The sequence below is a fragment of the Anolis sagrei genome, chromosome Y (assembly GCF_037176765.1).
Source record: "Anolis sagrei isolate rAnoSag1 chromosome Y, rAnoSag1.mat, whole genome shotgun sequence".
Classification (NCBI taxonomy): domain Eukaryota; kingdom Metazoa; phylum Chordata; class Lepidosauria; order Squamata; family Dactyloidae; genus Anolis; species Anolis sagrei.
Genome location: NC_090035.1, coordinates 38,965,666 through 38,993,244, shown reverse-complemented (window position 1 = coordinate 38,993,244; position 27,579 = coordinate 38,965,666). Strand labels below are relative to the sequence as shown.

The following is a 27,579-nucleotide window of genomic DNA, read 5'->3' as shown; positions in this document are numbered from 1 at the left end:
CCTCTCTTCCGCCTCAGTTGTCAGTCGCCTGTCGCCGTTGCCGCCATGGAGCAGAGGGAACCGCAAGGGAGCGGAGCCCAAGGGTGAGGCCTGGCAGGAGGAGGAGAAGCGGAGAAGGGGGCGTCCGGGTGGGGGGCTCCTCGGGGCAGAGACGGACTGCAGAGGGAGGGGTTCCATTCCCCGAACGGGAACCCCTTCATTTGGCCTTTCTTCCCCTTTCGCTCCTTTCTTCCCTCTCCCTTGCTTTTTATTTCTTTCTTCCTTCCTTCTCCATGTTTCTTTCTCTTACCTTCAATTCTTTCTTCTTCCCCCTTCATCTCTCCTTCCTTCCCGGATCTCCCTCTTTCTCTTCCTTCCTTCTCTTTCTTCTTTCCTTATTCCTCTTCTCCTTCATTTCTCCCTTCCATCCTTACTAACTTCCTTCCTTCCGTACTCTCACGCCTTCCCTTCCTTCCCTGTTTCACTCCTTCCTTTCTTTTTATTCTCCCCTTCCTTCCTTCCTTCCTTCCTTCCTTCCTTCCTTCCTTCCCTGCTCTCCCTCCCGTCTTTCCTTCTTTCCATCTTCTTTCCCTGCTCTTCCTCCTTTCTTTTTATTCTCCTTTTCCTTCCTTCCTTTCTTGCTCTCCCTCCCTCTTTTCCTTCCTTCCTAACTTCCTTCCTTCCCTACTCTCACTCCTTCTCTTCCTTCCCTGCTCTTTCTTTTTATTCCCCCTTTTCTTCCTTCCTTCCTGCCCAGCTCTCACCACTTCCCTCCCTCCCTCCCTCCCTTCCTTCCTTCCTTCCTTCCTTTCTCCTTTCTTTTTATTATCCCCTTCTTTCCTTCCTTCCCTGCTCTCCTCCCCTTCTTTCCTTCTGTCCTTCCTTCTTTCCCTGCTCTTCCTCCTTTCTTTTTATTCTCCTTTTCATTCCTTGCTTGCTTTCCCTCCCTCCCTCATTTCCTTCCTTCCCTCCTTTTCTGCTATCCCTCCCTTCTTTCCTTCCGTCCTTCCTACATTTCCTGCTCTTCCTCCTTTCTTTTTATTCCCCTTTTCCTTCCTTCCTTCCTTCCTCTCCCTCTTTTCCTTCCTTTTTCCCTGCTCTTCCTCCTTTCTTTTAATTGCCCCTTTCCTTCCTTCCTTTCCTGCTCTCCCTCCTTCCCTTCCTTCCTTCCTTCCTTCCTTCCTTCCTTCCTTCCTTCCTTCCTTCCCTGCTCTCCCTCCCTGTACTCCCTTCTTTAGTTTTCATCCCCTTCCATCTCTTTTCAATCCTGACACTCCCCTCCTTATCCTTTTTGCAGGCACTGTGCCTCCAACTAAGGAAAGAAAGAAGGGAGGAGGCCATGGAGGCTGGGGGCCTGGCCTTTCCCTGCTGGAGGGGCCCTTCTGAAGCTGACGAGGAGGAGCCCTCGGGATTCAAGAGTGGTTACTTGAGCTTCTCCAGGAGGGGCCCCGAGGAGAAGGAGGTGGCAGAGGAAGAGGAGGAGGTCCGCCTGAAGGTGGACTTCTTCCGGAAGCTGGGCTACTCGGTGGAGGAGGTGGAGGGTGCACTGCATAAGCACGGCCCCGGCGCTGACACCAACACCGTCCTGGGTGCCTTGGTCCAGCATGGGGCCCCCGAGCAGCAGCAGCAGACACATCTGCCGCCCAAGAGGAAGGGGCCCGGGTCCCCCACATCCATGGGACCCCAGGACACGTCTCCTGCCCTGCCACCTCACAGCCCTTCTGAGGAGGGGGCCCAACTCCGCCCCATCGTCATCGATGGCAGCAACGTGGCCATGAGGTAAGAATCACAGAATCCTGAAGTTGGGAGGCAGCCCAAGGGCCATCCAGTCCAACCTCCTTTTTTCAGGCAGGAAATGCACAATCACAGCATTACCAACAGATGTCTATCCAGCCTCTGTTTAAAAGCCTCCAAGGAAGGGGCTTCCACCAAACTCAGAGGCAGAGAGTTCCACTGTTGAACAGCTCATCTTACTAAGAAAGTTCTTTCTAAGGCTAAAGTGGAATCTCCTTCCCTGTCAATAGAACCTATGGCTTCCTTGAGGTCTAGGCTCCAGGGCAGCAGAAAAAAGCCTTCTCTCTCTTCCTTAGGACATCCTTTCACATATATAAACATGGCTGCTCTCATGTCTCAGCTTTCTCTTCTGGAGGCTAAACAGGCCCAGTTCTTTCAGCTGCTCCTCAGAGGGATTATTTGTGGTCTCCAGATCTTTGATCATTTTAGTTACCCACCTCTGGGCACCTTCCGGCTTGTCAATATCTCTTTTAAATTGCTTAGCTCAGAACTGGACACAGTATTCCAGGTGAGATCTCACCAAAGCAGATGAGAGGGGCACCATGACTTCCCTTGATCTAGAAACTAGATTCCTTTTGATGCAGCCCAAAATCCCATTGGGATTTTTAGCTGCTGCATCACACTCTTGGCTCCTGTTCAATTTGTTGTCTACTAAGACTCCAATACCTTTTTCACATGTAACTCTGTTGTTGAGCCAGGCATGACCCATTCGGTATCTCTGCATAAGAGACCCCACCCTGTCCACATTGAACAGTTGTGGCACCTTGATCCCCTTTGAGTCTCCTTGTGGAGAGAAAAAGTGGATAATAATAATAATAATAATAATAATAATAATAATTTTTGTCGTGTCAGGAGTGACTTGAGAAACTGCAAGTCACTTCTGGTGTGAGAGAATTGGCCGTCTGCAAGGACATTGCCCAGTGGACACCCGGATGTTTGGATGTTTTATCATCCTTGTGGGAGGCTTCTCTCATGTCCCTGCATGAGGAGCTGGAGCTGACAGAGGGAGCTCATCCATGCTCTCCCTGGATTCGAACCTGCGACCTATAAATTTTCAGTCCTGACGGCACAGGGGTTTAACCCACTGCTCCACCGGGGGCTCAATAATAATAATAATAATAATAATAATAATAATAATAATAAAGCTGCCCTGGTGCCAGGCCTTGGAGCTGTCACCTGGCAAGACATTTTACCTGGAGCCTCATCAGACTTCCAACTCCCAGGTCCCCACAGAATCCAGCCTTGGCAGTTCCATGTGGATTTGCAGATACTACCTTAGTTCACTGCAATTCCTTCTCTGTCAAGGAGTGCAAAATCCTATTGCCTTGAGCCACAGAAGTTGAAGAGCCATCAGTGCAGATTCACCTTACCTATCTCCCAATCTCTTCTGCCCCTCACGTCACAAAAGCCCTCTGAGAAGCAATGCCCTGCTCCACCAAACTACAAATCCCAGAATCCTGTAGGATCAGGATACTGCAGAGGGGAACAAGGGGCAGTGTTGTTCTCCCAGGGATCCCATGACCAATGCACACCTTGGGGCCTCCAATGTGAGCACTGTTTCTGGGCCTATCTGACCTTGATTCCAAAAATTAGACTCATTTCCCCCTTTCAGCTCCAGTTTTTGAGATACAGAGCATATGGCACCTACCAGTCATCATCTACTCTCCCATAAAAAACAGGATAACCCTAAGAATATTAGAATATTATTAGAATAGCACGTTGTCTCTTGTGCTATTCTAATTATATAATATAATGCAATATAATGTTGTATATACATATAATATTTATATTATAATATAATGCAATATAATACTAATAATAATATGATATTATTATATATTTATATTGCATGTAATATTACTAATAATATTACAAAATAAAGGTATAGTACAGTGTAGTAATATTTAATATTGATATTGTACTATGCTAATATAATATATTGTATGTATATATACTTTGTAAGCCGCTCTGAGTCCCCTTCAGGGTGAGAAGGTTGGCATATAAATGTCGTAAATAAAAACATAAATAAGAAACTGGAGCTGCTGAGGTACATCCAATGCCATTTTCTGAATCAATGGTCCAAATAACCCTGGGAACAGGCCTAAAAACCAAGACACCGAGAAAAGACGTTTGTTTATCTTGAGCTGCGTTATCTATGGTTTGAACTGTGTTTAGTTTTGATTTATAGGGTGAGCCTCTTTGGGTCCCCTCTGGGAAGAAATTAGTTGAGCGCTATCAGTGCAAATGCACCATTGCATTCTGTGGGATCATGGGAAATGGAGAAGTGGCCCAAGATGCTTCCTTGCCCCTTGTGCATAGGGAGAGGGGATGGGATGCCCTTTGCCCTCAGCTTTGCTCCCAATATCCACCCCTGCTGACCTCTGACCCCCAGGGGATTCCCCAAAGACATTGTACCCATCTTCCTTGGTGCTTGGCTTTCACCACTCCGGTCCTGGAGGGGGAGGGGGATTCCCACTCACTCCAATTCCTCTTGATTCACCTTCCCCAAGTTGTAACTGGCAGCAACTTGATATGCAAAGATATGCAAATCTCGAATGGGGAAGGTGCGGCAGAGAATTGGGCTCCGACTTCCTTCTAAGGAAAATTTTCTTCCGCTCTGGTTGCCAGAGAAGGCCCTTCATGCGGAGAAGGGAAGAAGTGGGAGAACCAACATGCAAATTTATTCAAAAGGGGAGGCAGCACAAACCTGCCCAGAGGAAAGTTTTTGATTTCAATGGTGTTGGAGGAAAGGTTGTTTACTCCAGCGCCAATTTACATGCTTTTTGAATTATAGCTTCCCACTTTTAGGAAGTTCTGGTTGGAGGAGAAAAAACTGGAGAGGTGAAACTGACACTTCTGGACAAATCCTAAAAAGGAATGCTACATTCGCCATCTTGGCAGATCAATAGCTACTTTGTTACTTTAAGAACACCAAACACATCTGATTTGGTTTGGCACAAAATTGCAAGGTCAAAACATTAAAATTGATAGTTTGTTCTGACAATAATAACAAGGATGCTTTCCTTTTTAAATAGTTTGGGTTCTGTTGCAAATGGTGCTACAACAATTCTGATTTGTATCTTTGGTTTTGCGGAGGTGGAAAAAATATTGCAAAAACATCCATATTAGCAAAACAAAGGAGATAGTTTTCTCCCTTCCGGTCCTGCATAATGCCAGGCTTAGAAAAAGAACTGGGTTTGGATGCCTTTTGTCCGACTGTTTGCAGAAACACACCTGGCTGGAAAGGGTTGTGTGTATTTGCATGCTTTTGTGTGTGTGTGTGCTTTTCAAAGAGGCACCAAGAGAGGAAGCGGTTTTTGTTTCCTGTGGTGCGCCTGCCAAGGGAAACTCCTGCCTCTGGCGAGTCACTGTTATGGGTGCCCTACTTGTACCTTTGGCACTCTGCACATGCCTAAAGCTACCCTCTTCTGTTCTGTGGAAGTCCTCTTGGTGACCAAAACGATCCAAGCTTTGGAAGCCACAAATCTCTCTGAGCGGTGGCCTATGGAACTGAGTCTTGGAGAAGATAAGGTTGACACAATGGATCAGTGGATGCAAACTGCAGGAAAGGAGATTTCACCTAAACATTAGGAAGAACTTCCTTAAAAACAAAGGCTGTTCTAAAAAGGAATATTGTTAACTGGAGTCCAGACTTCAGTGGAGTCTCCTTTCTTCTCTGGAGGTTTTGAAGCAGAGGTGGATGGCCATCTGTTGGGAGCATTTTGTTTGTGTCCTCCTGCACTGCACAGGATTGGACTAGATGGCCCTTTGATGCCTCTTCCAGCTCTGTGATTCTGAGCAGATGCACTCTGCCTATGCTCTGTTGCAGTGGTGTCAGGGAGAAGGGTGCAAATCCCAGGACCATGCAGAAGCGCCGCAGAGACACATGTCGCCCGGAGCACCCACAGTGCTGCTCTGCCTGCCCTGGGTGTGCCAGATTCCTTCCTCATGATGAACCTCACAAGCAAGAACAAACAAAGCATCCCACCTGCAAAAGGGCATTGTTTTCTGTTTGGTTTCTGTGAGAGTTATGGGGTAAGAACCCCCTCCAAAGTCTTGGTAAAAGACTTTGGAGAGAGTTCTTTGGGAACTCATTCAGCCCACCAGCACTTCTGACCAGTTGCACTTGGTATGGCCTTTCCTGTTGTAGATGAACCCTTGGCCTGTTCCCATATGAACAGGAAGAGCAAATAATAATATAAAGCAGCTTTATTGATATCCCACCCCCTCTCCCAAAAGGGACGCAAGGAGACTCTGATATCCCAGGTGGAGCTCTAGTCTCAAGGAGAAATACTCCCATTGCTTTCTCTTTCATGATGTTTACAACTTCATTTTTCAGTGCTTATAAATACACATAGTAAATCCAATCTTCTCTATATAAGTTTATATCTAACTTACACCATGTAACAAAATTTGAAAAAAAAACTGTTCCTGGTTTGAAAGTAAGTATGTGGAGCTTATTTTAAAAGTAGTTGTTCTACTCCAGAAACTTCATTTTTGTGGCTGCCACAACTTACGTTTAATTAGTTGAGACTCTGTGAGATAGTTTGCTCAGAGATATTTATTGGAAAACTATAGCAAAATGGACTGCGAGATGTCATTCCTGCAAAAACAATGTATTTGCAGTTTAATAAATATTTCCCATGTTTTCATGACAGAACCAATTAGGAAATGACATTTATAACCCAGGAACACAAATTGTGCTACATCAGTGGTTCCCAACCTGTGGTCTGTGGACTACCAGTGGTACACAAGAACTAAAATATGGGCTGCGACCTTACCATTACTACACCATTGCAATGAGAGCAGCTGGTCTCGCAAAACTGTCTTATAGTGCCAAGGCTTATTAAATAAGGTTTCTGGTGGCAACTACTGGATGGCATATGTTCTGTATCAGAAACTGGAGCTGATGTGGTCTATCCAGTGCAGTTTTCTGAATCATCATCATCATCATTTAATAACTTATTAATCGCTCTCCATCCGAGAATGCTCCAGGCGATTTACAGCTAAATTACAAAAGATAAAATACATACATACAAAAATTAAAAATCAACAGAGATCGAATGCTCTAGTAAAAAGCCAGGTCTTAAGTGCGAGAGTAAAAGGCCCTAAGTCACGTATGACTCTCATATAGGGCGGCAAGGAATTCCATAAGGCAGGGGCAGAAATAGAAAAAGCCCTGCGTCTGGTCCTTTCCAAATGCACTTCTCTAGGATCTGGTATATGGAGTAAGTCACGTTGGGCTGGTCGTTGCGACCTCCGATGATGGGAGAAGGAGAGGTGGTCCCTAAGGTATGATGGACCCTGGCCGTAAAGAGTTTTAAAGGTCAGAACTAGCATCTTATACAGGCCACGGTACTCAGTTGGAAGCCAATGTAAATGTTGCAGCACTGGTGTTATATGGCATTTCATGGGTGTTCTTGTGAGTAACCTGGCTGCCGCATTCTGAAGAATATGAAGCTTTCGGGTCGTAGACATCGGAAGGCCCACATACAGGGCATTGCAATAGTCCAGCCTAGACGTGACCGTGGCATGGATGACAGTTGCCAGAGCCTCGTCAGATAGGTAGGGTGCCAGTTGCCTCGCTTGTCATAGATGGAAAAAGGCCTGTTTGCTGGCAGCAGCGACCTGAGCTTCCATTGTCAGCTGTGAATCCAGGATGACACCTAAGCTCTTAACAGTGGTCGATGGAGATAGGGCGGCACCATCGAAGGTGGGTAATGGAGGAGTCAGACCTGCCGGGCGGCCATGCCAGAGAATCTCAGTCTTCGCTGGGTTCACTTTCAGTCTGCTAGCACGTAGCCAGTTTGACAGAGCTTCCAGACATAGGGTAAAATTGTCTGGAATTGACGTTGCTCCAGGCGCAGAAGGAGTTGGGAATCAAAACTCCAAATAACCAAACTGAATCTAAACTTGACCAAAAACTGATTCGTAATCTTTTTGGAACTAATGTTAGAGAGTGGTCCCTGGGCAAAGTGGTCCCTGGGCAAAAAAGGTTGGGAACTGCTATGTAGTGTAAACAAATCCTTCTAATTCTCAAAACTCTCAGAGATGAAAGGAAGCCACTTTTTATCTCTGTGCATTTTCCTCATATCTTACTTGTTTTCTTTCTGTTCTTTCTTCTTTCTTTCATTCATTCATTTCATGTTTATAGTTTCTTTAAATATTTACAGCAGTCAATGTATTTGGAAAGTTATCAATAAAAATTACTGAGAAAACAAAACATCCAGTTTTCAGGTTTTGCCAAACTTCGGCCCTCCGGGTCTTTTGGACTTCAACTCCCACAATTGTGGGAATTGAGGTCCAAAACAACTGGAGGGCTAAAGTTTGCCCGTGCCAGGTTAAGGGGAACTGCACACAGAAGGAAGGTGTGCATTTCTAGACTGATGCCACAGAGAGACCGGGCTTGAATGCCCCAAAGGCATCCTGATGCCTGGACCCCACCCTGAAAGGGACATTTGTATATTTGTGCCTATAAGTGAGCTGTTAGGTTACAACAAGCCCAGATATGCCCTGGGTTCTTTTCTCTTTCTTAGGAAGTTTCTCGGCACCAAGAGGAATGCTTAGTAGCTCTACAGACTTTGCTCCCATTTCCCCAGACCACCCCAGATGCCTTTAGCTGCCCACAGAGAGAGAATGGTTAGTCCTGAGAGATTGGCAGGACTTTTGCTTCTGCTTGGTTTCCAGACAAAACCACCTTGGAAAGGAACACACAGAGACACATCCTACTTTATGGGGGAAAGTGCTAGAAATGGCAACAGACCAACTTGACTACCTGAAATTTTTTAACTCTCTTTAGTGTGCGAGGGGTCCCCGGTGGTGCCGTACTGAGCTGCTGAGCTTGCTGACTGAAAGGTCGCAGGTTCAAATCCAGGGAGCATGGTGAGCTCCCGTTGTTAGCCTCAGCTTCAGTGAACCTAGCAGTTTGAAAACATGCAATTGTGAATAGATCAATAGGTACTGCTTCAGTGGGAAGGCAATGGTGCTCCATGCAGTCATGCCAGCCACATGATCTTGGAGGCATCTAAGGACAACACTGACTCTTCAGCGTAGAAATGGAGATGAGCACCAACACACACACCCCCACCCCCGAGTCAGACACAAAGGGACTCAATTTCAGGGGAAAACCTTTACCTTGGTGTGCAGTGCTATGGTAAACATCCTCATGAGGGGCTTCATTTAGAATAGAATAACTTTTTTGTCATGGTACATCATACAAAATTAAGTGCCATCCCCAATATGCATTATATACGTAGAATTACAAAACCTAAACACCCATCCTTCCACATTCAATTGCTATTGCACAATCTCTCATGCCAGTGTATTGGTGAATGGATACATAATGATCAAGTAGATGGGTTCATGGATAAATTGGTAGATTATAAAGAAATACAAAGGTTAATACAGAGAGAAAAGAAGTGTATTGGTGAATGGATGGGTGGAGAGGTGGATCAATAAGTAGATGATAAAGGAAGATAGAGAAAGAAATGGATTGGTAAGTAGGTATGTAGGTAGGTAGAGAAAGAGTGAATAGAATAACAAAACATCCTTCTTTTCACATTCTAATCACTATTGCACAACCCCTAATGCTACATCAGTGTGAAACCATAGAGTTCAATATAGTCACAGCTCTGGGATAAAAGCTCTCTCTCAGCCTCTTTGTCCTTGTTTTTATCATCCTATACTGTCTGCCACATCATAATAATTCCAAAAAAAAAGTATCCAGAGTGAGATGGATTCTTAAGAATATTTTGAGTTTTCTAAAGGCAGCGGGAATGATAAAGTTCTTCCAAAGGCAAAGAGAGCAAGGTTTAGCACTAAAGTGCTGGAATAGGGTGGCATAGAGTCTGTATTGAAGGGTTGGGGTATGGAGTTGCCCTGCCCTGTGTTGTGCCTCAAATCAAATCAAAACATTTATTTCGGTCATTGACCAGCACAGGAAATAGTGTCACATTTCCATACAAACCTGGCATGTTTGGTACATTAAAAATATAAATATAACTACTAAAAACACAATATGGGTGAGGGAGCAGAAGGGGAAACAGGGTAAAAACATACAATGCCCAGATCCATCAACAAATTGTAGATTCAGGGAAGAAGATTACTGGACACACAGTTGACTTTTGGAACTAGTCATTCCCTGGCGGATTTTGTATGCTGCTGCACAGAACTTTGCGACATTGTAGGTTGTAGCTGAATTAGTATCTGCAAGTAGCAGGGAGGTATAAAATTGTCCTGAATTGCCTGGGTGCTTGTCTATCAGAGGTAAGATAAGCCTGGCACGGGTATCTCTGTAGAACGGGCACTGAAGGAGCACATGTTCTATTGTTTCTACATGACCCGAGTCACAGGGGCAGAGTCTCTCTGGGAAAGGGATCTTCCGGTAGCGGCCTTCGAGTACAGCTGATGGGAGAGCGTGGCATCGGGCCAGGGTGAAAGCCCTTCGATGAATAGGAACCTCTAAGTATGTTAAATATGCCATAGGGGAGACAAGGTATCTGCTGTCTTCACTGATAAGGAAGGTTGGAGCCGAGGCCAGATCTAGTTGGCGCTCTGTGTCTGTGATACGTTGTTTAATAAGTGCTTTGGCTTGATTGTAATCCATAGCTAATAGTACACCTGGAGAAAATCCCAACGAGGAGATTTTGGATGCTACCGCCTGCTTCCATGTGGATTGGAAGTCATCCTCCATGGTTAGTGGGGCAAGGCCAAGGGGTGCTCGGGACAGTCTGAGCCAGAGGTTAAGTATGGCCACCCACACCCTGGCCTCCACTCTCATAAAACCCGTCTCTAGTCGCAGGGTGGCATTAGAAACACATTTAGGTACCTGCAAGGCCGATCTCAGAAACTTGGACTGAACCACCTCCAGTGGGGCAAAACTGGGGAAGGGGCCCAGCTGAGCACCATACAAGAGTTGGGCTAATGACTTGGCTTCAAACAGCTTGAGCGCTGCCGGTGTGAAGTGGCCCCCTCTTGTCCTGAGATATTTAAGAATGGCAATTGAGCTCCCCTGCGCGGTGTTGGATACTTGATCCCCATGAGCTCTTCTGCTACCATTAGATTGGAAAACTACACATAGATATTTGAAGGATGTAACTTGTTCAATTTTATGACCATCTATGCTCCAAGAGTAAGTCCTGGGCCTATTAGCGAAAGCCATGATTTTGGTTTTATTGTAATTGAGTTGGAGCTGATCTGCGTTGCAATGTTGTATTAATGCTCTCAAAGCTCTTTTGAGCCCAATGGGTGTTCTAGAGAGTACAGCAGCATCATCTGCATAAAGCAGGATGGAGATGTGTCTTCCCGCCAGCTTTGGGGGGTGGAAGTCCATGTTTTGAAGCTGGTCCACTATGGAGTTTATATAGAAGTTGAACAGCAAAGGGGCCAGAATGCAGCCTTGCTTGACACCCTTGCATGTTTCAACAGCCTCAGTGAGGTGGCCCTGTGGGTTGCATCTTACTTTGAGTGTGGTCTTTTCGTGAAGTTGGCGTATTAGATATAGTGGACGGCGATCAATTGTAGAACTCTCCAGTTTTTCCCAAAGTTTAACTCGCGAGATGGAATCGAATGCTGCTTTAAAGTCAATAAAAGCAGCATACAGTGAGGTTATGTTTTCAGAGGAATATTTTTCCACAAGGTGTTGCAGCACTAGGCACTGATCTATGGTGGATCGACCTTCCCTAAATCCAGCTTGCTCCTCAGCTAATATGCTTTCTTGTTCCAACCAATCTTGGAGTTTCCATTGTAGATGTCTAGCATATAGCTTGCTGATAGTGTTAAGGAGGCTTGATTGGTCAATAGTTCGCAGGATCATCCTTTTTCCCTTTCTTTTTATAGATGGGAACAATGATTGCAAGCCCCCAATCCTTGGGGATTTGGCCATGGTTGTCAATACATGTAAAAAGTGAGGCTAGGATGGGGGTCCAGAAATCCAGGTTGTTCTTGATGGCCTCTGCTGGGATAAGATCTTCTCCTGGGGCCTTGCCTGATCATAGTTGGGCAACCAGGTTCTTAATTTCTGTAGCTGATACAGGTGGCCATGGTGGAAGGTTCTCTGTATCAAAGTTGGGACAGTTCCTTCCAGTAGAGGTGTCCATATAGAGATCCTGGAAATATGCCTCCCAAATACCCGGAGGGATGTGGGAATCCTCAATAGGTTGATCAGATCTTTGGCCATTTGATGTAATATGCCAGAAAGTGGCTGAGTCTTTCTCTTTGACAGTTTTAATAAGCTGAGCCCAGTTGTTTTTCATAGCTTCCTTTTTCTTATATGCGAGCATCTGCTTGTAATGTCTCTTGTTGAAGGGGGTCTTGTGCTGCTGATGGTGAGGTATTGGATATGAAGGCCTGATAAGTGGCAACAAGAGCATTTTTAGCATTGACGCAATCTTTATCAAACCAGGGCTTGGAGTATTGCTGTTGCTGCTTCCTTGATGTAAAATTGTTAAACCTTAGGTGCTTCTGTATTTCTTGAGTGATGTTCATATAGTTGTCAAGTAGTATGTTGGGGGATGTTGACAATGTCAAGGCAGTCTGTAGCCCCATTAGTCGATCAGAGGCCAGGAGCTCAGATATTCTTTGGTTCAGACAGGGAGTCCATTTGGCCCTGACATGAGTTCCTCCTGGAGGTGATAGGGAGGACTGGAAACATTCCACTGTGTGGGTATTTTGGGTGAAAGAATGTAGGTGCAGCAGGACAGGAAAATGATCACTGTCAAACTTGGGCTTAACTTCCAAGGTTTTGGCATATGGAAGAAGGTCCCTTGAGATGCCTATATAGTCAATGGCGCTCATTTTAGAGCCAGAAAGATATGTAAATTCTGCTGGGTGATCACCTTCCAGAGCACCATTTAAGATGTGGAGATTCAGTTGTGATGTTGATTGAGCCAAACACAACCCTCAAAGTTTGTTTTTTGATCTTTGGAATGATGAGTTAGAAGTGGAACCTCATATTCAGTGGCAGGAGGAAGGCCTTTGTAACATTTAAAGAGTGTGGCATCAGCAGGTCCCATTCTTGCATTGAGATCCCCTCCCATAATTACAGAGGCATTTGGGTTCTGCACCATGAGGTCTGCAGCATAATTTTCCAATTCTGACCATAAAGCTCTAGTTTGGGCTTTCTTCCTCGTTGGAGGCAAATAGACATTTATTATCATCAAGGTATGATACTTAAGTTGAATTAGCACTGCCATTGCAGTTGTTTTTAATGAGGGAAGGGGCCTTGTTATGGCACATAAAGTGGTAGAGACTAAAATCCCTAATCCATCTTTTGCTCTTCCATGTGTAGCTCCTGGCTCTGCCCCTACACAATATGAGTGGAATCCATTAGCTATCAGATCACCTACTGCCCAAGATTCCTGGATCAGAATAATATCATAGTGAGAGAGAAAGTCTATAAAACAAGGGTCTCTAATGGATGCGAGCCACCCAGCCACATTCCAAGTCAATAGGCTGACCCCGTACTGGCCCTGTAGCTGTCATAGTCCCAAGGGATCTATGGCCTGGTCATGATCCTTCTGTATCAGGTCCGGGTCATTGTTTGGTGAGAAAGAAACTTGGCCTTCTGATGAAGGGGCTGGATGGACCAATGCCACATGAGTAATGAAATGTGGGTCATTGGCGAGTAGGGAGCCAAACTCATTTGCTGTCTGCAAGCCCTCACCTATGACCGGTGGAGAGGCAAGCTCCATCTGGGGTTGAGGAGAGTCCATAGTGTGTGGAATGGTTAAAGCAGCACCTGCAGGAGTGTCTTTGATCTGCTTTTCTGTTACTTGAGTCATTACTGGAATCACAGATGGATCTCTGTCATTGTTGTTTTCTTTTGTAACGGTCTTAGAGGGGGGGCTTGACTTGGGAGGAGCCGTGGAAGAATCTGTATTAGGGTCTGATTTAAGTTCCAAATCAATGTAAGCAACTGCTGGGTGACAGTTCCTGTCTTGGAGCTGTGTTAACTGTGTTAGGTTTCTTTCTTGTACCCGTGTATCCAATGTACTTCGAGGAATGAGATGATTGACTGTCAGATCCTTAAATACCCTACTGATAGTTATGCCATGCCTGTCCCATAAGATGTCCTTCATTTGAGCTAGGCGATCTGACATCTCAAGAGAGTTGAAGGTAAGGAGGATTCGTTTTACACCATTCTGTGTTGGAAGAAAATGGTGATCCTTTAAGTCAATAAGTTTGGGCTGGGTTCTGAGCAAGTAAGCCAGTGATTTTACAATTTGTTGTTTATGGTTCCAGCCCAAAGCATTTTGATTGAGCTGCAGAACTATCTGGGTTTTTTGCAGAGTGAGGCATGCTTTAGTTTCAACTGTTGGTTTATTACTGTGATTTACAGCAGCTGTGGTCAGAGGAGCATCCTCAGCATGTGAGCACCTGGGCGTCTCTGCAGGCTTGACTCCCTGAAAACACTGTGTGGAATGCAAGTCAAGTAGCCTTTGAATTTGTTGTGAAATTTGACCTAGTCTGTTCAAAATCAGCATCATTGATTCCACTGACAGCAAACATATCTCCCGATATTTCTGCATATCATGGTCTAGGGAGGGGCTGCACCCCGGAGAGTTCAAATGACCATTATCTCCAGTACCCTCTGGCATTTGTCCTGGACTTGTCTCCTGGTCAGAGAGGGGGGAACCCACATTAAGTGAGTTTATCAAAGGTGTTATCAGTGCTCCACTACTCACAGTTTGTGATGTTGTTGCTATATCCGGAGAGTTTGGAAAGTAAGCATCGATTCTCATCTGTTTCCGTGCTTTTGGTGATTTATGGGACCCCGTTCCATTGCTGGGGCTGGTCCGGGACCTTTTCTTACCCTTGGATGTCATTTTGGGTTATAAATCCTGGGGGAGTTGTGGAAAAACAGCTATTTCCAGGAGCAAATTCCGGAGCTTATCTTAGGAGCTGCTCATTCGTCGCCACCTTCTAGGTGAACTCCGTGTTGTGCCTCATTGTACCCAGAATTCCCTATGCCCTGTATAAAGGCTCTATACTCAAGGAACTACTTTTTTCAGGGAGCAGGAACAGGGAATTTTAAAATTAGTGAATCTACCAACACTTATAAGGAACTCACAGGAGGGAGATTGATAAATCAGGGGAGGATATAACTGTGTATAAATATATCTGACTGAAGTCTGAACTGAGAGGTTTTGTAACTGTTTCTTTAATTGGGGTATGCTGCCACCTTTCTAATATTCAGGCTGAGAGGATACTGAGTAACACTCTTCTGTGTTAATATGAGGTTTATTTTCCTCAGAGGGTTTAAATATCAATGACATTCACACACAGGCTGTGGTAAAGAGATAACTATAACAAAACGTTTATTTAACAAGTTTAAGTTCCACTGTACAAATGCGTGATGGTTTCAGAAGTAGTTCAGTGCTTGAATTACAGGTTCTAGTCAAAACCTTTAAACTGAGAAACTCTTATTATTCCACTGAGCAGATTCTCCAATACAAACAGCCCAGTTCTCCAGGGTCTGTTTACACCAATAGTCAGGCCTGTAGCGAGGGGGGGGGGGGGGGTTTAGAGGTTCAACCCCCCCCCCCGAAATGTTTCAGATTTTTTTTTTAAAAAAACCAGTTTACTCATGAATTTTAACTGGTTAACCAAATCCCCATGCTAAGTCTATGAGATGCAAAAAATTAAGAGTCCCTCCAGAACTACAAGCACTATCTCAAGCAAATATTTATTTATTTATTTATTATTCGAACTTATCTGCCGCCACTCCCCTGGGGCTCGGAGGGGCTTACAAGAACAGGCTAAAATCGAACACAATTTAAAAACAATTTAAAACAATTTAAAAACAGCAGTATCAGAGATCAAAGGCCCGTCGAAACAGATATGTCTTACATGCCCTGCGGAAAGCGGGTAAGTCCCGCAAGGCACGGACTTCAGGTGGCAGAGTGTTCCAGAGTGATGGTGCCACGGCTGTAAAGGCTCTGCGTCTGGTCGCTGTTAGACGCAAGGTCTTGACACTGGGAATTTCCAATAGATCTTGTTCCTCAGAATGGAGGGATCTCTGGGGTTGGTAGAGGGTGAGGCGGTTCCTCAGGTACATCGGCCCCAGACCATGCAAGGTCTTAAATATTGACAATTTATTCACACTGTCATTACTTGCAGCAATAGCAAATGTAGTGAAGCAACCAAGTTGGGGTGTGTGTGTTGAATGCTCTCATTAAGGAGGCCAGACTTGGTGGAGGTGGTTGACAGGGGCAGAGCTGCAGGCTATTGAAGTCTGCTCTGCCCCCTGCTGTGCTCTTTGCTTCAGCATGAGCTAGAAGGCAGGTTTCAACCCCCCCCCCGCAAAATTTTCAACCCCCCCTGAAAATTTCAACCCCTCCTGAATTTTTTTTCTGGCTATGGTCCTGCCAATAGTTCTTCCTTGAAGCAACTATTAAGAATTTATCACAAGCTAAACTTCCTTCTTTTTCCCTTTTCAATTCCTAACTGCTATCCCCAAACTCCAACTGTCAAAACCCAACTACCAAAACTCAAGCCTCAGAATTCAAAAAGGTACCTTTTTTCTTTATCTAAATATTAGACTCCGCCCCCTATTCTAACCAATCCTGGCCATCTACCCTTTTCTTCCTTAACAAGGACACGCCCCCTCTAAGAAAACCTAACCTAAGATGACGTCTCCCTGTTTCCCTAATCTAAAATGGCCGCCGGGGCTTCACTAGGCCCATATCGTAACTGTTAAAGGCAAGGGTTTACCACACCCTGCATTCCAAATCAGTGATGTTCCCCCCTTCTTTTTTCAGTCATGGAGGCAGAGATGTCTTCTCCTGCCGGGGCATCCTCCTGGCGGTGAACTGGTTCCTTGACCGAGGGCACACCGACATCACCGTCTTCGTGCCATCTTGGAGGAAGGAGCAGCCAAGGCCAGATGCACCTATTGCAGGTAAAGAGAGGGAGTAAGTAGAGCAGAGGAACACTCTGGAACTGCTCTTCTGGATCTTCCCAGTCTAATGGAGGGTCAAGATGAACCTCATTGGGCTCCCAGTGAGCCCTATATCCCAGACACTCTTCCTAGAAAGTATTCCAGAATCCGGTACTGGAAAGCCCTCTAATTTTCCTCACAACTTCTGAGGATGCTTGTCGTAGATGCAAGCAAAACGTCAGGAGAGAATACTTCTGGAACATGGCCATACGGCCCAAAAAACTTACAGCAACTCTCTAATTTTCCTTTTGATGTTGACTCTTTGCTGAATCTTTCCCTGGACTGAGAATCCTGCTTAATATTGTTAGAAGTTTCACCATTTTTTGGACTGATGAGGCATTTGGCATTGCCTCCCCAGGGACAGGAGGAAAGTTTAAAGTGTGGCTGAAGGAAAGCAAAGCTCTGACCGAAGGCAGGCCGTGAGGGGAGTGGAAGGAAATGCCAAGATCTCACTTGGGTCAGGTTGTGACTGTGTGTGCTGCGTAGGTTTTTCCCTCGCAAGCGCCACTTCCAGCTCTGGTATTGTTTGCTCATTCCTTCTTCTGCAAATAGCAGACATAAATTCGCTCTTTAAAATAAGGAATTTCCTCTTTGCTGCTGCTGCGTCAGAAGCTGACCTGGCTGCTGACCTTAGCAGAAGCCCAGGCCCAGCCTCTAGGTGAGAAAAGGCACACTCCTCTTATTTTGACTTTTATCACAATGCAGAGGACTCACAGTTCACCAGAATTTGTGTGACTGGGACTCCTTAAGCAATCAGCAAAAAACACCAAAGAAAGGATACCTTAAACCAGTGGTTCTCAAGTTTCCTAATGCCATGACCCCCGAATACAGTTCCTCATGAAAATATTTTCATTGCTACTTCATAACTGTAATTTTGCTACTGTTGTGAATCGTCATGGAAATATTGTTGTTGTTCATTCATTCAGTCGTCTCCGACTCTTCGTGACCTCATGGACCAGCCCACGCCAGAGCTCCCTGTCGGCCTTCACTACCCCCAGCTCCTTCAAGGTCAGTCCAGTCGCTTCAAGGATGCCATCCATCCATCTTGCCCTTGGTTGGCCCCTCTTCCTTTTGCCTTTCACTTTCCCCAGCATAATTGTCTTCTCTAGGCTTTGCTGTCTCCTCATGATGTTGCCAAAGTACTTCAACTTTGTCTCTAGTATCCTTCCCTCCAATGAGCAGTCGGGCTTTATTTCCTGGAGGATGGATTAATCGGATCTTCTCGCAGTCCAAGGCACTCTCAGAACTTTCCTCCAACACCACAGCTCAAAAGCATCTATCTTCCTTTGCTCAGCCTTCCCTAAGGTCCAGCTCTCACATCCGTAGGTTACTACAGGGAATACCATGGCTTTGACTAGGCGGATCTTTGTTGCCAGTCTGATGTCTCTACTCTTCACTATTTTATCGAGACTGGACATTGCTCTCCTCCCAAGAAGTAAGCGTCTTCTGATTTCCTGGCTACAATCTGCATCTGCAGTAATCTTTGCGCCTAGAAATACAAAGTCTGTCAAGGCCTCCACATTTTCTCCCTCTATTTCCCAGTTGTCAATCATTCTTGTTGCCATAATCTTGGTTTTTTTTTTTTTGACGTTTAGCTGCAACCCAGCTTTTGCGCTTTCTTCTTTCACCTTGATTAGAAGGCTCCTCAGCTCCTCCTCGCTTTCGGCCATCAGAGTAGTGTTATCTGCATATCTGAGGTTGTTAATGTTTCTTCCAGCAATTTTCACCCCAGCTTTGCATTCATCAAGCCCCGCACATCGCATGATGTGTTCTGCATACAAGTTAAAAAGGTTGGGTGAGAGGATGCAGCCTTTCCCAATATTGAACCAGTCTGTTGTTCCGTGGTCAGTTCTTACTGTTGTTACTTGGTCCTTGTACAGATTCCTCAGGAGAGAGACAAGGTGGCTTGATATGCCCATCCCACCAAGAACTTGCCACAATTTATTATGATCCACACAGTCAAAGGCTTTAGAATAGTCAATGAAGCAGAAATAGATGTTTCTCTGAAACTCCCTGCCTTTCTTCATTATCCAGCGGATATTGGCAATCTGGTCTCTGGTTCCTCTGCCTTTTCTAAACCCAGCTTGAACATCTGGCAACTCTTGCTCCATGTATTGCTGGAGTCTTCCTTGCAGGATCTTGAGCATTACCTTACTGGCATGAGAAATAAGGGCCACTGTACGGAAGTTTGAACAGTCTTTTGCATTTCCCTTTTTTGGTATGGGGATATAGGTTGATTTTTTCCAGTCTGATGGCCATTCTTGTGTTTTCCATATTTGCTGGCATATGGCATGCATCACCTTGACAGCATCATCTTTTAAGATTTTAAACAGTTCAGCTGGGATCCCGTCGTCTCCTGCTGCCTTGTTGTTAGCAATGCTTCTTGAGGCCCATTCAAACTCACTCCTCAGGATGTCTGGTTCTAATTCATTCACCACACCGTCAAAACTATCCTCGATGTTATTATCCTTCCTATACAGATCTTCTGTATAGTCTCGCCACCTTCTCTTGATCTCTTCAGCTTCTGTTAGATTCCTGCCATCTTTGTCTCTTATCATAACAATTTTTGCCTGAAATGTACCTCCAATGTTTCTAATTTTCTGGAAGAGGTCTCTTGTCCTTCCTATTCTGTTGTCTTCTTCCACTTCCATGCATTGCTTATTTAAAAATAGTTCCTTGTCTCTTCTGGCTAACCTCTGGAATTGCGCATTTAACTGGGCATATCTCCCCTTATCACCATTTCCTTTTGCTTTCCTCCTTTCTTGGGCTACTTCCAGTGTCTCAGCAGACAACCATTTTGCCTTCTTGGTTTTCTTTTTCTTTGGAATGTACTTTGTTGCCGCCTCCTAAACAATGTCGCGGACTTCTGTCCATAGTTCTTCTGGGACTCTGTTTACTAAATCTAGTCCTTCAAATCTGTTCTTCACTTCCACTGTATATTCGCTAGGAATGTTAGTGAGATCATATCTAACTGGTCTGTGTATTTTCCCTGATCTCTTTAGTTTTATTCTAAACTGAGCAATAAGAAGTTCATGATCTGAGCTGCAGTCAGCCCCAGGTCTTGTTTTCACCGACTGGATGGATGTCGCCACCTTTGGCTGCAAAGGATGTAGTCAATCTGATTTCGGTGTTGACCATCTGGTGATGTCCATGTATAAAGCCGTCTTTTAGGTTGTTGGAAGAGAGTATTCGTTACACACAGCGAGTTTTCCTGGCAGAATTCTATCAGCCTGCGCCCCGCTTCATTTTGTTCTCCCAGACCATGCTTGCCTGTGATCCCAGTTGTCATTTGACTTCCCATCTTGGCATTCCAGTCTCCTGTAATGAAAATAATGTCTCTTTTTGGTGTATTATCCAGTAGGTCCTGCAGATCCTCATAGAACTGATCTACTTCTGCTTCTTCAGCAGCTGTGGTTGGGGCATATATTTGGATCACTGTGATATTGAAAGGCTTTCCTTGCACTCGAATTGAGATCATTCTGTCATTTTTTGGGTTGTATCCAAGCACTGCTTTAGCGAATTTCTTATTAATTATGAAGGCTACTCAATTTCTTCGATGTTCCTCTTGTCCGCAGTAGTAGATCTGGTGGTCATCTGATGTGAAGTGGCCCATTCCAGTCCATTTCAGTTCGCTGACCCCCAGAATGTCTATCTTTAGTCTTGACATCTCACCAATAACAACATCCAATTTGCCCTGGCTCATAGATCTTACATTCCAGGTTCCTATGGTGTGTTGATCTTTAGAGCATCGGATTCGTTTTTCACCTCCAGTACCGTCGGCCGCTAGCCTTCCTTTCGGCTTTGAGCTAGCTGCATCATCACATCAGGGGCTAGTTGAACTTATCCTCTGCTCCTCCCTAGTAGCATATTGGCCATCTTCCGACCTGGGAGTCCCATCTTCCAATGGCATACCGACATATCTCTGGTTTACTGGTCCATTTAGTTTTCTTGGCAAGGATACTGGGGTGGTTTGCCATTGCCTTCCCCAGGGATTACGCTTGGTCTGACCTCTCTGCCATGACCGTCCTGTCTTGGGTGGCCCTTCACGGTTTCGCTCATGACATCATTGAGGTACTCAAGCTCCAGCGCCATGTCACGGCGGTGATCCTTTGCTGGAAATATGCAGGATGTATTTTCATTCACTGGACCACATTTGGCACAAATACCCAATATGCCCCAAATTTGAATACTGGTGGGGTTGGGGCAGGGATTTATTTTGTCATTTGGGAGTTGTAGCTGCTGGTGTTTATAGTTAACCTACAATCAAAGAGCATTCTGAATGCCACTAGTGATGGAATTGAACCAAACTTGGCAGCCAGAACTCCCATGACCAACATAAAATACTGGAAGGGTTTGATGAGTGTGATGTCTCGGCCTAGTTTATTTTCCTGTTTATTTCCCTGGAGTTAGACTGTTCCATTCTGTTAAGTTTTAGAATAGGAGCTTAGGCTCCCCCTATAGGCCGAGCTCTTTGGTTCAGCCCATTCTGCCTCAGAGCCTGGTGAAAGACTTTTTGGCTCCATTCCTTTTGGTCATAGTTTATATAGTTGCCAGAAAAGTGTCTGGTCTGGCTTGCAGTCCATACAGGCCATCCTTATCACATATTTGGCTTAGAGTTTATAATAGATGTTATAAAGAATAGATAATATATGCTTCATAGAATTCTTAGATAATATTTGCCATAGTTCATAAATAATACATGCCTTATAGATAGATAGTTCAGATATACATGCCCCATAGATTACAGATTATAGTCAATGTTATATAGAATAGATAGTACATGCCATAGAGTACTTGCCTCGTAGAAATTAAGGTTGTTTGTTGCCTCGGAGTTTATATTTCACTATTCAAACTGTACTTTTATACCTTGATTATTCAGTAAACAATTGTTGAATTTGGTCTTGTTTTTAGAGTTTTATTTTTGGGGGCATTAAAGTAATTAGGGCATACCGATGGTCACTGGGAGAATGGCCAGACACATTTAGTTTTCTCCTTAATCTTCGCGGTGTGCCATCATTGAACTTGAGTTTGGGAGTTGTAGTTCACCTACATCAGGAGAACTCTGTGGACTCAAACAATGATAGATCTGGACTAAATGTGGCATGAATACAAATGATAAAAGGTCTGGAGAACAAGCCCTATGAGGAGTGGCTTAACGAGCTGGGCATGTTTAGCATGAAGAAGAGAAGGCTGAGAGGGGATATGATAGCCATGTATAAATATGTGAGAGGAAGCCACAGGGAGGAGGGAGCAAGATTGTTTTCTGCTTCCCTGGAGACTAGGACACGGAACAATGGCTTCAAAGTACAAGAGAGGAGATTCCATCTGAACATGAGGAAGAACTTTCTGACTGTGAGAGCCGTTCAGCAGTGGAACTCTCTGCCCCGGAGTGTGGTGGAGGCTCCTTCTTTGGAAGCTTTTAAACAGAGGCTGGATGGCCATCTGTCAGGGGTGATTTGAATGCAATATTCCTGCTTCTTGGCAGGGGGTTGGACTGGATGGCCCATGAGGACTCTTCCAACTCTTTGATTCTATGATTCTATGATTCTATGCTCAAATATGAACTCTTGTGGAGTTTGGGTCAAATAGACCTTGACATTTGGGAGCTGCAGTTGCTGGAATTTATAGTTCAGCTACAATCAAAGAGCATTCTGAACCCCACCAACAATAGAATTAGGCCAAACTTCCCACACAAAAGTCCCATGCCTTGAAGGGACTTGCTGGGAGTTGTAGTTGCTGTGATTTATAGTTTAACTACAATCAAAGGGCATTCTGAACTCCATAAATGATAGAATTGGCCCAAACTTCCCACACGGTACCCCCGTGACCAACAGAAAATACTGTGTTTTCTGATAGTCTTTGGTGACCCTTCTGACACCCCCTGGTGACCCCCCCAGGGGTCCCAGCCCCCAGGTTGAGAAACATTGCCGTAAACACTTCCCATCAAAATTAAAACATAATCCTTGTAAACTAGCTCTGAACTAAAATTGCATCCTGAATTCACCAAAATGTTTTTATGATCCAGTTAAGTTTTTATAGAATAAAATTACAGGCTTGGAAGAGACCGTCTTTTTTCTTCCTTCTTACAGACCAGGGCATCCTTCTGGATTTGGAGCAGAGGAAGATCTTGGTCTTCACGCCCTCACGGCGGGTGGGGGGCAGGCGGGTGGTCTGCTACGATGACCGCTTCATTGTCAAGCTAGCCTGTGAGTCGGACGGCGTGGTGGTCTCCAACGACACCTACCAGGACCTGCAAGCTGAGCGGAGCGAGTGGAAGAAGTTCATTGAGGAGAGCTTGCTCATGTACTCCTTTGTCAATGACAAGTGCGTCCCATGATGTCTACCTCTGGGAGTGAGGAGGCTTGGCCATCATCTGAATCAGGGAGCACAGAGCCCTCATGGCTGCAGAAGACATCATCCCTGAAAATAACATTTTCTGTCTCCTTCCAGGTTCATGCCTCCAGATGACCCCCTCGGGCGCCATGGACCCAGCTTGGACAACTTCCTCAGGAAGAAGCCACTGGCTCCCGAACACAAGAAGCAGCAGTGTCCCTATGGTGAGCCTCTCTCTGTCTCTTTCCCGCTTGGCATCCCCCTCTTTCCTTGTACATTGAAGAGTGTGCTTTTGTTGTTGTCTTTGACAGCAAGTGTTGAATTAGGTGGCCCATCCCAACTCAGATTCAGTGTGTTGCATTGTCTATTTTGGATGTCAAAATGCCAATTTTTCAAAATGCCTATTATCATTATTGTTATTATCATGTTTGTTATGTGTATTTATACCCTGTTTTTTCTCTCAAAAGCAGCTTAAAAGCTTTTCCATACAATTTGAAATCTACAAATATATAAACATTAAAGCAGAATTCAGTATCGTTGAGTTTTTTTAAAAAAATAATCAGTTAAAATCCATAAAAAACATACTCAAAACTGAAAATGATAACAGACCTTGACTCCTTTTTGTCCTGTGCATGTGATACCCAGGTAACAGCAGTGACCAAGAAAGCAAACATCTCCCCACCCAGGTTGAGCCCCAAACTGGAGAATCAAATTCCCTAAGGTGTTGTGTAGGGGTCCCCCAGTGGTGCAGTGGGTTAAAGCCACTGAACTTGGTGACCAAAGGGTCAGTGGTTCAAATCTGGGGAGCGGGGTGAGCTCCCACTGTTAGCCCCAGTTCCTGCAAACCTAGTAGTTTGAAAAACTACTTCAGCAGGAAGGTAATGGCATTCCATGCAGTCATGCCAACCACATAACCTAGGAGGAGTCTATGGACAATGCTGGCTCTTCAGCTTAGAAATGGAGATGGTGGTCATTTTTATGGAAATGACCATCAAAAGCAAAAAGGAAGTCAACAAATATCTATTTTTCTTTTTTTCTTTTTTTACAGTTTGTAAAATTTCAGATTTTTCATTTTTTCTCTTTTTTCTCTTTTTCTCTTTTTTTCTTTCTTTCCCCCTATCTCTCTTTTTCCTGCTTTCTATACAAGCAAATGTTCTCCCACTTTCAGTGTAAAGGAAATACTATCTTTGGATTTCTTTTTTCATTTTCTTTATTTCACATGATAAAATTTCAATAAAAAACAAAAAAAGAATGGAGATGAGCGCCACCTCCAAGAGTTGGGACTTGATTAGACTTAATTAAACTTAAAGGAAACCTTTACCTTTACCTAAGGTCTTGTGTAGTGCCTTGAGTGTTAGACCGGGTTGCCATGGCCCTGAAATACCGTAGACAAGTCACTTACTCAGCCTTGGTGGAAGGATGGGGCGACCCCTTTTGAATAAATTCTACTCCTTGTGGAGTGAAAAGACTGAGTATAAATAAACATAATGATGATGATAATGATACAAAGAGGACCTGGTGATAAGGTTGCCATATGTAATGATGTGGAAAAGGGAGCTAACGCTGCCCACTTCTCTCCACAGGCAAGAAGTGCACCTACGGCATCAAATGCAAGTTCTACCACCCGGAGCGGGCAAACCAGGCACAGCGCTCTGTTGCAGATGAGCTCCGCGCCAACGCCAAGCTTTCCCCAAGCCAAAGTGCCACCAAGGAGGAGAGGAGTACTCGCCGCTGCCACCCGGAAGGGGAGTCCCTAGGTCCTGAGGGTGGCAGTGAGAAGCTCCCCTCGCCAAAGGCCGCTACAGCTGAGAAGAAAGGCTCTGCTCGCAAAGGGGGCAAGGCAGGGGAAAGAGCAGCCCACTTGCCCAAAATGGGGGGTGCCTCCCCCAAGAAGGGGGGCAGCAGCAGCAGTGGAGGGGGCCATTACCAGCCACAGGATTGGTACCAAGCGCCACCACCCCTAGCCTCCCCCTGCATGGATTCACTCACGTATGTCTCTCAGGAGCACCTTGACTCTGGGATTGGCTCCTTGGAAAGCCAACTGTTTGAGATGTGGCCACACAGCCACTATGGCCACCAAGAACCCCTGGGGAGTTACCAGGGATCTGGCTACCCACTTTCCTCCTGCTCCTCCTCCTCTGGTCCCGGGTCCAGCAGCTACCACCCTTTCCAGCCCCAGAGCTACCACCCACGACTCTCGGCCTCCGGATCCGGCTTCATGCCATATGGCCAAGACTTACCCTCCAGCCAGGCCCCCCTGCCGCACTCCTTTTCTGGGTATCCTGTGCCTGCTGACTCTTCTCTGGCCTCAGGAAGGAAGTACTGGTCTGTAATGGAGCCAGACTGCCTGCCTAGGGACTCTGAGCCAGACTGCCTGCCTAGGGACTCCCCTTGTGGGTGCCTGCCTGTGCGAGAGTTTCCCAGGGCCCCCCGGATGGCCTACAAAGACAGGGCCCCCTCTCACCCTTCCTGGCCGGCCCCAGAGCGCCTGGCCGAGGAGCAGGCCAAGGTCCACATCAAGCTCTGCGGAATCTTCCATCCACACTTAGTGAATGCCGTCATGAGCCGCTTCCCGCACCTTCTGGACCCCCAGCAGCTGGCAGCCGAAATCCTCACCTACAAATCGCAGAATCCCCAGATCTGAGGGCAGCGATCCCTGTATTTTGATGGGCAGGAGCCCATTCCCTTTAGGTGGCTGTCTAGTCAAGGTGTTGGCATGGGAAGGAGTGGGCCATGCAGAAGGGGGGTTGCCGAACATGGCCAGGGGATGTACCATAATCCTAATGGTTCTCCCTGTTGCAGAAGTGATGGCACCTTATTTAGTCTGAAGTGAAATGTCCATTTTCCATTCAGAGCAGCAGAAGTGGAGTTCTGCCTGCCCACTTAGGCTTGCATACATATGTTGTGTGTGGCACATTTTCACACATGGCTTTGCTTGCACATTTGTCTGTGCAGCATAGCTGTACATTAACCGATGACATTGAATAGCTGCCACACAATCATCTTCCCAGCCTCCTCCTTCTCTTCTCAATTCCTTGCTCCTAAACCTAGCCATTTGTGTACATATTCAGGAAAATGGCATAGGGTTGGAGATCTAGTAACCCCCTCCAATCACAATGGCCGCTGGCCACTAAGATATCCTCAAATCATTGGCTTGGTAGCTTCGCCACTGTGATGGCCAAAGCCCATCCTCGGATTCTGGCTGTACTTGTGGCCGGCTACTCTCTTGGGACATCCCTAACTCTGCAAAGGAAGGGGTGTCTGTCCCTCTCATTTTGAAGAGAAAGAGGGAAAACTGCTCTCTTTGCTCTCCTTCTCTTAAATGGCTCAGTCATGATGACTGGTAAGTCTGACGTTAATGGTTCTGGAGCCTCTCGGTAATGAATCTGTCACAATTGCGTCTGGTGCCTGACCGCTCATTCCATCCCAAGGGCGTGATTCGCTCACAGGCCAGGAGCAATTGACCCTGTTGATGCATATTGTATCCCTGTATTACATATTGTGTATTACTCTCTTTTAAGAGGTCCGCAACGTGGCTTTAAGGTGAGGGCACTGTGTGCCACTTCAGGAGCCACCTGGACAGGTAATAAAAACATGTAAAATCGCGTATGCCTAGTTGAGGATGAGACATCACCAAAGTGTGACGGTTTCATGTTAGTAAGTAAAATGCTTCTTAATGATAAGTTTGATCTTAATAACTTTTGCACATTTTGTAATTCAAAGAGACAATAGTTTGTAATGGAATTGTATTTTTTAATAGTCATTCCTTTGGCAGTAATGGTTTTTTTGTCTATTCTGTCCTGCTCAGAGGACCTCTCCTAGAAGTAGAGGTTCAATATGCAATAATGATAAATTAGCTGGAACATTTCACTCCTTGGAACTTGCAATGTGCAAAACAATAATATATATTTTAAAAAGATCTCTTTGTAAAGCAATAACTGTTTTGCACAAATAAATGGCTTGGTTTGCTCATATTAATTGTTCCTCTTTGTACTTTTATGATCTGAGGAATTGGGACACTAAGCCAGCAGGCCACAGCTTTAGAAACTTTGGAGGTTCCTCAACATCTGAGTCCCTTCAGGGAGAGACGGTGGGTTATAAATAAGGCATATTATTGGGTTGCTGAACTTGCTGATGAAAGGTCACAGGTTTGAATCCAGGTACCAGCATGAGCTCCTGCTGTTAGCCCCAGTTTCTGTCAACCTAGCAGTTTGGAAACATGCAAATGTGAGTAGATCAATAGGTACCGCTTCAGTGGGAAAGTAACGGTGCTCCATGAAGTCATGCTGGCCACATGACCTTGGAGGTGTCTACGGACAACGCTGGCTCTTCGGCTTAGAAATTGGGATGCGCACCAACTTCCCAGAGTTGGACATGACTGAATGTCAGGGGAAAACCTTTACTTTTACCTATGGCATGGCCATGTTCCAGAAGCATTCTCTCCTGACATTTCACCCACATCTATGACAGGCATTCTCGGAGGTTTTGAGGACTGTTAGAAACTCGGAAAATGGGGTTTATATATCTGGAATATC

General features: G+C 45.3%; 1 protein-coding gene across 1 annotated transcript; it reads left to right on the top strand.

Annotated features, from left to right (window-relative positions):
• Positions 1-27,018, top strand: LOC137095342 (ribonuclease ZC3H12A-like). Its single transcript, XM_067461878.1, has 6 exons — positions 1-83; positions 1,277-1,758; positions 16,533-16,672; positions 22,801-23,035; positions 23,162-23,268; positions 24,628-27,018. The coding sequence occupies exons 2-6, from the start codon at positions 1,319-1,321 to the stop codon at positions 25,686-25,688; spliced, it is 1,983 nt and encodes a 660-aa protein (XP_067317979.1). The 5' UTR covers positions 1-83; positions 1,277-1,318; the 3' UTR covers positions 25,689-27,018.
• Positions 27,019-27,579: the final 561 nt, after the last annotated feature.